This window comes from Muscardinus avellanarius (genome assembly GCF_963383645.1).
Source record: "Muscardinus avellanarius genome assembly, chromosome: X".
In the NCBI taxonomy this organism is placed as follows: Eukaryota; Metazoa; Chordata; class Mammalia; order Rodentia; family Gliridae; genus Muscardinus; species Muscardinus avellanarius.
This window is the reverse complement of record NC_137792.1, coordinates 48,768,352-48,781,425: the sequence shown is the minus strand read 5'-3', so window position 1 is coordinate 48,781,425 and position 13,074 is coordinate 48,768,352. Positions and strand designations below refer to the sequence as shown.

General features: G+C 35.7%; 1 protein-coding gene across 1 annotated transcript in view; it reads left to right on the top strand.

Moving 5' to 3' along the window:
• Positions 1–203: 203 nt before the first annotated feature.
• The window catches only part of FAAH2 (fatty acid amide hydrolase 2), a gene marked incomplete at both ends in the record, with an annotated part of 63,070 nt that continues 50,199 nt past the window's right edge, over positions 204–13,074 (top strand). Inside the window, 2 exons of the mRNA XM_080719121.1 lie at positions 204–395; positions 5,968–6,050. Coding sequence (XP_080575247.1) covers positions 204–395; positions 5,968–6,050 — 275 coding nt within the window. The remainder of the gene's footprint in view (positions 396–5,967; positions 6,051–13,074) is intronic.

Below are 13,074 nucleotides of genomic sequence, written 5' to 3'. Positions count from 1 at the left end.
CAACTGCTCGAGAGGCTTCAGCTCCACCCCTATCTCTGGCCAGGAGCCCAACAGGTGATGGCAAACAAGCTCCTGAGGAATTGTGGGTACGGGACTAGCAAACCAAAGGATTCGGAAACACCTCTTTGCTTACTTTTTTTCTTCTTCCTCTGTGCGGAGCACAGGAAACCTGAAGCACTAGGACCCTGAGGAATCCAGGCCTCATGGCACTTCCATTCGCCGCCCGAGTCCAGTTGCTGCTCTTGCAAGCGGCGGGTTTTCTCATCGACCTTGTTGGCAGAGCTGCTCGAGCCTTTGGTGGCCCCAAATTTAACTCAACGACCACCCAGCCGGTGACTGAACCATTGCTGCTGCTTTCGGGGGTACAGCTGGCCAAGCTAATTAGACAGAGGAAGGTGAGAGATGCGCTGTGAACTGGATCGGGAAAGGGTGGAGGGTTTAGATACTTTAGTTGGTGACTCCAGGAAGTTTAGCAGTGGTAGTGGTAATGGTAATGTGATCTGTTTTTTGGAAATCAATTTCCTTTCTACCCTCTACCAGGGTGACATAGGAGAGGCTTTCAATGGGGGATAAAAGGAGACTTCTGGGAGTTGTAGTATGTATATTTATACCTAGGGCATTTGTCATAGGAACTGCTTAGATTTTTTTGGGGGGCGCATTCTTTGAGATCTTTTTGCCCATTTTCTTTGTTTGTGTGTAATAATTGTTGTAGTATAACCAGGACCGATTTTTCTTAGCTATGGAACTCCTCCCCCCTCTCCCTGCAGATCTATTTGCTCCTTTCTGTCCAAGGGATTTTCTTTCAATTTAAAAGAACAGTGGTACCTGATCTAAAACAGCAATTGCTGTGACTACCATTTATTTATGCATAATACGTGTCAAATATCGAGTTGAAACGTTAAACATAGTCTGTCTCACAGATACGGTTACAAGGGTAATATCTACACAAAGAAATTTGGGTAAAATTATTTAAACAAATACACAAATTTGGTGGAGATTTTTAAATCAAAGATTGAAACCACTCAGGCAGCTATTCTCTCTAAAGTTGTGCTGACGGGACTATCCATCTCTTTGTCATATGAATGGTGCATTCCCTAGAGATCTTGGGCCACAGTGTAATATTCTTTATTTATTCACCTCTTGTTTTCGTCACTCTATTGATTCATTTGTTTTATTGCCAGTACCTAGAATACGAACAAAGTCTAGGTAGGCAGTAAATACCTTCTGAGTATTAAGAGTATTTACTCCCAAACTATGAAAAAATGTTTTTATACTCCTAATTACCTTTCAATGATATATTATGCTTTATCCCATATCCCATACTCTGTCCCCACTATCTCATTATAATGAGATCAAAAGAATCTCAGTGTATTTTGATTTGCATTTTCCTGACTGTTAAGGATCTTGAGCATTTTTCATAAATTTTTGGCCATTTGTATTTTTTCTTTTGAGAAATATCTAGTTAGTTACACTGCCTGTTTATTGAATAGATTATTTGTGAGATTTTTCTTTTGGTGATAAGTGTTTTACTTCTTTATATAATCTGGATATTAGTCCTCTGTCAGAGGAGTAGCTGGCAAAGATTTTCTCCCATTCTGTAGGTTCATTTTTCATGTTTTTAAATTTTTTAAATTGGTGCATTGTAGTCATAAATCTTTATGGGGTACAAGATGGTAGAGGCAAACATGCACACATCACTCAGCCCTTCCCCAGTTCCCACCCCATTCCCTCCCCCTTCTCTCCTTCTTAAGTTTGGCTAAGTGATTGGCTTTGATATCTGTGAAGGTACATCATGTACTTTAAGGAATTTCCCTCTTCCCCTCTCCCACCCTCCTCAGTTAGGTTGCCTTATCTAATTTTGTTCTTCTTCATTCTTCATGTTTTTGATGGTTTCCTTTGCTGCGCAGATTTTTAACTTGGTGCTATCCTATTTATTGATTATTGATTGTATTTTCTGAGCTTTAGGGGTATTATTGGGAAAATCTCTGCCAGTGCTTATATGTTGGAGTGTTGGCTCTGTGTTTTCTAGAAATTGCAAAGTTTCTAAATTCAATGTCTTTGATACATTTTGAATTAACTATTTTTGCAGCATGAGAAATATATTTTCACATATTAGGACCTTAAAATGTATTGATTGTAGACAATAAGTAGCTCTTGAATCTCCCCATGAGGCATACTTACTTTATCTCATGAGTAAATGTCCTAGTTATCTATTTTATAGGATTGGTATGAGGAAAAAATAAGTTCATGTTTGTAAAACACCTAAAGTAATGGCTGGTACAATAGCTCTATATAGACAGCAACTTATTTATTATCACGTGTGCTCATGAAAGTAGATTATGTACATATACTTTAGATATATAAAAATATTCTGAGTGGGAGAAGTAAAAAATGATAAAAGTCATATTTGTTTTATTCTCCATTGGTCCCTTCTACATAGAAATGTTCTTATTGGAAAACAATAAAATTTTATTAAGCACCTACTGTGTCCTACTCAATAAAGAAATTTTTTACTTAGATTTTGTAAATTAAATCCTCATAACAATATTTTGAAATAGGTATCATTATCATCACCTTATAGATGAGGAAAGTAAAAGTAAAATTAAAAATATCCAGTAACTTATGCCAAGTAGTTAGGAAGTGATAGAACTAGGTTAATCTGATTCCTTTGTCACTTCATAAAAGAGTACTGTTTTCTGATGACTAGCTCTGAACAGTCAGTTCCCTGTAAGTCAGTGACAATTGTCTTTATGCTTGTTTTTGGATCTCAATAAATCACTTTTTTCATTACTCAGAATTCAGACTGCCACTATTTTATCTGAGCCTCCAAAACCTCAGGTGGTTTCCAAGAGTAGGCTCTATGAAAGCATGTTAATTTAACATGATGACCATCATCCATAGCCTGGTCATTGTCTTTGCACATTTGAAATTTTGATTTTGTTGATGATTCCAAAGTTGATGTTGATGAGGTTTTTATGATTTTCATATTACCTAATGGATATATATATATATATATATATAGAGAGAGAGAGAGAGAGAGAGAGAGTGAGAGAGAGAGAGATTTATATGTCGTAAAAGTGAATGTTTATAAGAGCAAATAATGTTCCCAATTAAATAAGTTATAGAATGCCTACATATTTAATATTATACAGCAAATAAAATAATAAGATGGCTTTTATGTACAAGAAATGAAATGAGTTCCCAGATATGTATGGATATGTGTGTGTGTGTGTGTGTGTGTGTGTGTGTGTGTGTGTGGTGCTGGGGTTTGAACCCACGGGCATTCTACCTCTGAGCTACCCTATTTTATTTTTTATTTTGAAACAGTATCACTACGTTGTGAAGGGCCTTGCTAAATTGCTAAGATTAGCTGTGTGAACTTGTGATCCTCCTGTCTCACCCTCCCAAGTACTGGATTATAGGCATTTGCCACCACACCTGGCTCCCAGAAGTATTTTGAATGGAAAAATAAAGAGCCAAATAATTTTGATATACTATCACTTGTATAAAAAACATTGTTGTTTCTGTCTCTATTTTCTTGGTATATATTATGTATTCATCTATATGTCTCTAGAAAGATACACAAAAACTAATAACAGTAGTTGATTCTGGAAAGTGTTAGGATTCAGAGGTAGAAATAAAATATTCATTGTATGTTTTTTAAATTTTTATTTATAATTAATTCAATACTTGTATGCATTTATGAGGCACAGTATAAGAGTAGAGGGTGGAATAGGGAGAAGTTTTTCAATAGGTACAAAGCTACAGTTAAGGAGAATAAGTGCTGGTATTTTATTTTATAAAAGAATGACTATAGCAAATTAAAATATATTGAATGAATTTTTATTTTTACATTTTTGAACCATGTGTGCTCATGCTATTTATAATAAATGAAATTATTACTTAAGAAATTTAGAAAATTACTATTCACTTTTTATATAATTAATAACAATATCAATAGTCTCTCCTTTTTATGGTAGTGAAGAGTGAATTCTGTGGCATTCTACACATACAGCCTTTTCTATTTTTTATTCTGATATAGAGTATCATTATGTTGCTGCTGATTGGCCTTGAACCTATGATCCTTCTTCATCTGCCTCCCAAGTACTGGGATTACAGGCCAGTGCCACTGTGCCCAGCTAATGCTCTTAATTTTTCCTGAAAGAATATAGTTTTATTTAGAGTTGTCTAAATTATTTTTATACTTTTATTGCTGCAGTGTAGTCTCACATCATAATGTAGTTCAGAGAAATAGTGACATACTTGCACACAGCACTTGGTGAGCTTTCCCCTACCTCCCTCTCCACTCCCTTTTATTCCTCATTTAAGATATTGATGGTTGGCATTGGTATTCTCATATAAGTGCATATATCAGTGGAAGCGTTTCCTTTATTAATTTTTCATCCTGTCCTCCCTTAGATAGCCCCTCTATTCCACTGGGTTTTTTCCTCCATTTTCTAAGTTCCCTCTTGTATCCTGATTACTACCTAATTTCTGCATTTAAGAGAAAATATATGACCCTTCACTCTCTATGACTGGCTAATCTTAAAAGAATGTACTCCAGGTCCATCTATTTTTTTGCAAATGACATAATTTTGTTCTTTATGAGTGAGTAGCATTCCATTGTGTAAATATTCCATAATTTTGTAATCCATTCATCTGGCAATGAATTCCACAAGTTGGCTCCACAATTTAGTTATTGAGAATTATTCTGCTAGAAGCATGGATGTGCATGTATTACTATAATATTCTGATTTCAGTCTCTTTGGAAAGATATTCAGGAGAGGTATATCTAGATCACATAGTGGGTCCATTCTAAATTTTTTGAGGAATCTCCACACTGATCTCCATCAGGGCTATGTTAATTTGCAATTCCACCAACAGCGTAAAGGAGTTCCTATTTCCTCACATCCTTGCCAGCATTTATTGTTGTTTGGCTGCTTAATGATTATAATTCTGAATGGAGTTAGATGGAATCTCAGTTTAGTTTTGATTTGCATCTTCCTGATTGCTAATAATTTTGAAAATTTTTTCCACATTTTCCATATATGTATTGCCCATTTATATTTCTTGTTTTGTCAACTATTTACTTCAATTGTCCATTTCTTGATTGGGTCATTTATTTTTTTAGTTTTAATTCTTTTTAAGGAATTCTTTTAAGATGTATGACTACAATGTACCAATAAAAATTAAAACAAAACAAAACAAAAAGTTATTTGCTATTCATCTTAAATTTAAATTTAACTTAGTGTTCTATATTTTATCTGGAAATTCTATCTTAATATGCTGTTATGTCTCTACTAGTAAGTCTTGAGTTTTGCAGAGATGATTAAGTTTGAGTATTACTATATTTTATAAATATTGAGTATTAAAATATTTTATATTGAGCCGGGCGTGGTGGCGCATGCTTGTAATCCCCGCGCTTGGGAGGCAGAGACAGGAGGATCGCGCAGGTTCGAAGCCAGCTGCGCGCACTGGCTTAAGAGACCCTGTTTCCAAATAAAAAAAATGTAAAAATAGGTCTGGGAGTGTAGCCCAGAGGTAGCAGGGCTTCCAGGAACCCCAGTACCACCACCAAAAAAAAAAAAAAAAAAAAAAATATATATATATATATATATATATATATATATATATATATATATTTTATATTGGTTATTTACTGGAACAAAATACTTGATTTTAGAGTATATACTCATAATATTTCTGAATTCTAACTCCTGTTTATTTTGAGAGGATTTATGCCTTTTATTCATTTCATTATTTGAAATCTTATGCTGATATATTCTTAACTTCTTAGCATCAGAATCAATATTCTTTACCTTGTCAACTTCATATATTGCCTCATGGGGACTTCACTGGATAATTCACTGAAGGTGTCTTAAAGAAAAAATGATTAATCTACATAGGAGGCTTTCAGTAAATACTTATTGAATAGATAAATTTTACCTAAATTATTGTATTTTGCAGGTGAAATGTATAGATGTTGTTCAGGCTTATATCAACAGAATCAAGGATGTAAATCCAATGATTAATGGAATTGTAAAGTACAGGTAAGAATTTTTACTCTCTCTCAAGGAGTTATTTATGTTGGGTTTTGTATTACTTCTGTGGGCACACCAACTCGGAATTTTTTTTTCTGGACTCCTCTTTCTTTGTGTTCTTTGATTTCTCACTAGTACCTACCATGACTTCTAATTCAGCACTTTCTGACCTTAAACTTTTATATTCATATGTCTGCCCCTCTCTCATCCCTAAGATTCTTGATGACAAGGATTAAATTTCATTGTTTTTTTTTTTCATATGCATCATTCAGAACAAGACCTGGAACTTGTTCGGCATCATTAAATGTTTATTGAAATAACAATTGCTAGTGACTCTAAGACACCTCTCCATTATAAATACCAATTTAGTATAGTAAAACTTATTTTATATAAATATCATATGTGTGGCTTTTGAGTTTGTTACTGGGACCTGTGTAGGCTGCTGAAAGTTATTAGAGGGCCAGATCATGGATTAGTTTTTTCTGTTCTTCATCCAATAACTAACATAGTTCTTTGTACACAATAAGACTGACTGACATTTGCAAATCTTGGTCATTTATATATCACTTTTAGGATTTTTGTACTGTCTGAGCATCAAATATGTTGTTAAAATATGTTTATTAACAGTAACCATTATATTATGAAATTATAAGCACTTTATACCTTTTTATGAAATGTGAATACTACATCAAATGCATTTGTGTTATACTAATTACTTTGTATATCTTTCTCACTATCTCAGCAGAGAAGTTATCTTATTTGCCTATGATAGACCTATGATTCAATTATACAGATATCTATAATGCTAAAACTAACTATGCCTTATGTATTTATGTTCCACAGTTTCCTCTCCTGCCCCTTTATCGTTTCTTTTTTTCTTTTTATGATACTTAGGATTGATGCTAGGGGCTTTCTACCTCTGAGCTACACCCCCAGCCTTATTTAATTAAATTAATTAATTAATTTATTTATTTATTGTGGTACTAGGGATAGTAGGGATGGAACCCAGGGTAATTCAACCTCTGAGCTAAATCCCCAGCCTTACTTTTTATTCTTTATTTCAAAACAGGGTCTCACTGAGTTGCAAAGGGCCTCACTAAGTAGCTGAGGTTGGTCACGAACCGCCATCCTCCTGTCTCGTCTCCTGAATGCTAAGATTACAAGCGTGTGCCACCAAGCCCAGCTTTTTTAAATTTTTTTATTTGTAAACATGATCGCACTAAGTTACGATGTGCTAGCCTCAAACATGTGTTCCTCCTGTCTCAGTCTCCCAAGTACTGGGATTACAGTGAAAACATTTAAAATATACTTTTAGAGAGTTTGAAATATACAATGAATTATTATTTATCATAGCTACTATTCTGTACAGTAGATCACTAAAGCTTGTTTCTCCTATCAAATATTTTACCTCATTTTGTGATACTGAGGGTTGAACCCAGGGGCTTTCTACTTTTGAACTATACCCCTAGCCCTACTTTATTATTTATTTGGAAACAAGGCTGCACTCAGTTACCATGTAGCGGCCTCAAAACTGTGATCCTCCTGTCTCAGCCTTCCAAGTACTGAGATTAGAATTGTGCATAATCACGGGAGGTTCCCTTTTTTTTATAGACCAAATTTTATCTGGAATATAATTTTGGGGTGCTTAAAGAGCAAAATATATCTTTAAACATTTGAGAGGTAGGGAAATATTCATAGTTTTCTCCTGCTTTTATAATGGAATGTGAATCTTGAGGAAGTATATCTTCAACTGTAGAAAGTATTTTTGTGTGTGGATACAAATAAAAATTAGAGACAATGTTAAATTGTTATTTTGAAAATTATACAATTAGGAGATATTGCTTGTGGGAGAATGGGGGAGTAGAGCAGGGCAATAGCTATCAGGGGTCAAATATTTGGATAGAAGATATAGTTGCTTCTCAGAGACCTTACATAAAATACAGAGATGCCCCAAAATGATTTTGTAAAGCTCATTCATGCTATGAATGGCATCCATGCTTTTTTTCCTCTTTCCCATATTGTGACTCCAAATAGCATTATTGTGCCAATGACAATGTTTTATTGTTTCAAAATTTAAATGTTGCTCTTAAAATGAAAAATATGTGTAAAGAACCTAGTAGAAAACTTTACTATCACTCATTGTTATCTTTTTATTGTTAAAATTGTTATTACAACAGGAGCTTAATAAATGGGGCTAATCTTGAGATTATCTACAGTTCTACTGTATTGGTATACTTACTTATTTGGCACTAAAAATGACTCTCAGGGTAGTTCAGTGATTAGAATCATAGAGATAAGAAATAGTAGAAAGAAAGTTGACTCCTAGTTCTCTTTTTCTACTAGAGATTGAACCCATAGCCTCATATGCTAAGCAAGTACTCTACCGCTGAGATATACCCCCAACTCCACCCCTCTACTTTTAGTTAACTAAAGAGAAAATATCGACCATTTTATTGCCTTTTTTTCAAAACCTGTTTTTTTCACTAAGTCACATAGCAAGATATCTATGTGTACCCCTAGAATTCACTTTCTTTTTTCTTTACCTAATGTATATTCTAACTGTAATTAGTCAAGTTTTACTGGCCCTTCTTCATTACTTCCTATCATGCTAACCATCTCTTGATTTTTTTAAAATTTTGGTACTGAGGATTAAACTGGGGTGGGGGTGGCATTTTCTTTATGAGATACACCCCAGCCCTATAAATTTGAAACAGTTTTTTTTTAAGTTGCTGAGGATGGCCTTAAATCTGTGATCCTTGATCTTCTATTCCAGCCTCTGACATACTGGGATTATAGGCATGCATCACCACATCCATCAGCCTTCTTTGTACTTTAGTGTACTATCCATCTAGCTATATTCCACTTCCCCAGAAACATTGCACTCTCTCTTATTTCCATAACTTGTATACGTATTTTCTTCTGCTTGGAATGCCTCTCCCCCTTTCCCCTACGTCTTTATCTTATTTTTATAGTAGAAAAATAATATGGGCACTGAGGTTTATAGTTTTACAAAACCAATAGCTTAGAAAATACCCAATACCTTTACTCATTTACCCCACAAATATTATTGAATACCTACTATATATAGATTCCACCAAAATATGATGGTGGAATCCTCCTTGGATTTTGCTCCCTAACTCTTGCTCTCCTTAGAGTACTAGTTGAGGGCAGAATTTCAGGACATATTATTTTTAAAAAAGGTCCTAAAACCTCAGTAAATCCTGCCATTTGTCTCACATTTTTAACCTATGTTTCATTCCGGTGTAACAGCACCACTAGGTCTCATCATCTGTATCCACAGAGGCATAAGTAAGGAATTTTTTATGTTTCCTTGGTGTCAGAGGTCAAGTGTCAAGAGCTGCCTTGTGGTACTGAGTCCATATATAAAGTATATAGTTCCATTTCCATCTATATCAACCTTCTCTCTAGAGAAGGTAGATTTGTAGATTATATGTGGCTTAAATGTGGGCATTGTTAAAGAAAGGACATTGAAGACTTAGAAAAGTACACATAGAGCTGGTCATGGTGGTTCATGCTTATAATCCTAGTACTTGGGAAGCTGAGACAGGAGCATCTCTTTTCGTGGACAGCCTCAGCTACTTAGCGAAGTACTCTGCAACTTAGTGAGACCCTGTTTCAAAATAAATAATAAAAAATGGGTCTGGAGTTGTAGCTCAGAGGTAGAATGCTCCTGGGTTCAATCTCTAATAGTGTAAACAAAAAAAAAAGAAAAGTATACATAGTTAAGACAATTTCCGTCCATTCTTGCGAAGGACACAAATGGGGAGCCTAACTGTCCCACACCGACCTGGTTTGGAAACTCCTGGTGGCCTTGTGTAAGCTGTCTATAAATGGTGATGATAATGCCAATATTCACAAGATATGTTGGAGAGGTAGCTGCTTTAGTTCGTCTCATTGTTTTTCTGCTACAGAGGCTTGTAGCCTACTTCCTAAATTTCATGTTACTGTCTCCCTGAGTTCTGTAATTTGGATAATTGGGCCTTGGTGTAATCTGATCTAATGCTAATCATTTTATTCTCCTGTCAAGAGAACTTAATAATATTAGTAGTGATGATGGTAATAGTCACCAATTATTGAATAGTTTCTCTTGTTAATTACTATGTTTCAAGCTTCATTTCACTTTATAGCAGCATATAGGTTCCATTGGTATCCAAATGTTACAGTTTGGAAACTGAGGTTTAAATAGTTGCCATTTGCAAAGTCATATAACAATCTTAGCTATGTTTTTATCCAAACCCTGGAATTTGACCATGTAACTATACAGCATTTCAAGTGTCTAGATTCTTCAAAGGGATTGATATATATATATATGTTTTACTGGGGATGGAACCCTTCTACCTCTGGGATATACTCCCAGAGCTATTTTATATTTTTATTTGGAAACAGGGTCTCTTAAGCCAGCAAGGCTGACTTGGAACCTGCGCAATCTTCCTTTTTCTGCCTCCCATCTCCCAAGCGCAGGGTTTACAAGTGTGCGCCACCACACCCAGCATATTTTTAAGATTAATAACTTTCTGCATCTAACTGGTTATCTTAGCTCTCTGTTTTTATCTGACATAGGTGAGAATCTGAAAAGTTTAGTCAGCACTTGTTTCTCTGAATCCTCAATTTCTATTTACACTTACATCCACTGAAATCTAGCTTTTGTTCCCACAATTAAAGGCAGAGACTGGAAAATCAAGGTTCGTCTGAGCTACTTTGAGGCCCTTCGCAACTCAGCGAGATCCTGTTCCAAAAAATAAAAAGGCTAAAAAAATAGGGTTGGGGTTATAGCTCGGAGGTAGAATGACCCTGGGTTCTGTTATAGTTTTGGTGCCCTTAGAAAGAGGGAAAGCTAGAGCTTAGAGTAAAGCACCATGCCACAGAGTGACATAGTGGGATTACCTGAAACAAAGTCAGCCCCACGTGGGTGCCAAATATGTTACGGTGGCATATGTTACAATTGGAAATGTTACAGTTTTGGGTAACTGTCCCCGAGAACCCCTGTTAGAACCCCGGACACAATTTCCCTCAAACCACAAAACCCAAAACAAGTAAAAACAGAAAAACCGTGGGTTCTTGTCCTGAGCTAAGGATAAGTATACATAGCTCGGTCACTTGCTGATGATTTAAAGAAGTTTATTAAAAAGATAGGAATACAGAAGATAGTTACAGCCCCATTCCAGAATGGCATGGGGGGGGGTGATCCGAGCCAATTCATCACCCAATGATACAGCATGTGGACCAGAATTTTTATACCCATGACCTCCATCTTGTTTACATAATTCTGACATACTAAACATCCCTATAAGGTGCCTCCCCCAGCAAGGTGTGGCAAGGTGTCTCCTTTCACGGAAGGTCGACCCCTCCTCCCATCCTAGCTAGCTTATCTAATCATGTAGATCTGTCTTTAGAGAAAGGCCTAGTTCCCCTCTCCTATTGACTTGCTAATTACTTTTAGCTAAGTCAATCTAAGTTTCAATAGCAGTTTGCTTCCTGACCAAAGCCAAGCCTTTCTCTCCCCAGGTCTGCCATTTTGACACAATTATTTCTGAAATATATCTATTAATATTCAGAGCTTTCTCAAATCTTCCTAAGCCTTTCCCAATACTGGTACAGGTTCCATCCCAGTATCACAGACAAAAATGCCCTGTTAACTGCATCACTTGATTTTTCACTACAATAACAACAATGACGACAACAACAACAACACCAGCTCAAAATGACTGGAAATAGTAAAGAAAATATATTAGCCTACAAAACAGAAAACCTTTTGGCAAGTTAACAATTGCTTGATTTACCAGATGAAAGCTGTAATCAATAGCCTAGGGCATTCTAGTTTGTCAGCCTTATTCTTAGGCTAGATCATCTCATTGTTGTATAATGTCTGCCATGCCTCATGTTTCAACAACTGAAATTGTGATCAGAGGCTAACCACTCCCTCTTTCTCTCCCTTCCTTCCTTCCCTTGCTACCAACTTTTTGTACTAAAAACTGAATCCAGGAACATTTTATCTCTGAGCTATACCCCAAGTCCTATTTTTTATATTCTTGTTTTGCAACAGGGTCTCCTTAGATTGAAGATAGTTTCACTACTAGCTGAGGTTGTTCTTGAATCTGCAATTCTCCTGTCTCAGGCTGCTGTGTACTGGAATGACAGGCATGCAACACCACACCTGGCTAGAGGTCAAGCAGTTTCTAAATAGGTCAATAGCAGTACTGTGCTTGCAATGTTAAACAAAGGAGAAATCCTTAAGGCTAGGATTTGGGCCATTTTTTCTAAGGCAAATAGCAGTAAAATAAAGGCAATTGCCTGACAGAAATGAGGTTTTGTTAATAGAGAGTAAAGTGTGTCCTGGGGTAGGCATCCTACAACGTATGCAACATTTGATATTATGACTTGAGATGAGTTCTTAACCTGTCTTTAACTCTGTTTTCCTCATTAGTATAATGGTGTGAGTATAATGTATTTAATAGATTGTTGTTGTGAAGGTTGGGTTGATGAATATCAAATACAATGATTGGAATAAAATTCAATAAATAAATGGCACATATTTCTATTATTATCAAAATTTTAAGTGCCCCATTCTTGAAATTATTGCTATATTTGGTTCAGAAGAGCTTTATTCTATTATTATTCTATCATGTAAAAATACATTTTAGAGGTTGGAAGTGTAGGTCACTGGTAGAGTGCTTGCCTAAAATTCAAAAGGGCCTGAATTCTTTCACCAGTGTACCAGTATTGGGAATGTCTTAGGAAGATTTGAGAAAGCTCTGATTTTTAATAAATATATTTTAAAAATTGGGTGAGGGGCAGATCTGTGAAAGGACTTGGTTTCTGCCAAGAAGCAGGCAACTATTCAAATGTAAATTAGCCTAGCTAAAGGTAATTAGCAAGTCAATAGGAGAGGGGAACTAGGACTTCCTCATCCTCATTCTAAAGACAGGTTTACATAATTGAATAATTAGCTAGGATGGGAGGAGGGGGTCTACCTTCCTGAAAGGAGACACCTTGGCAGGAAAGTAAGGGGAGG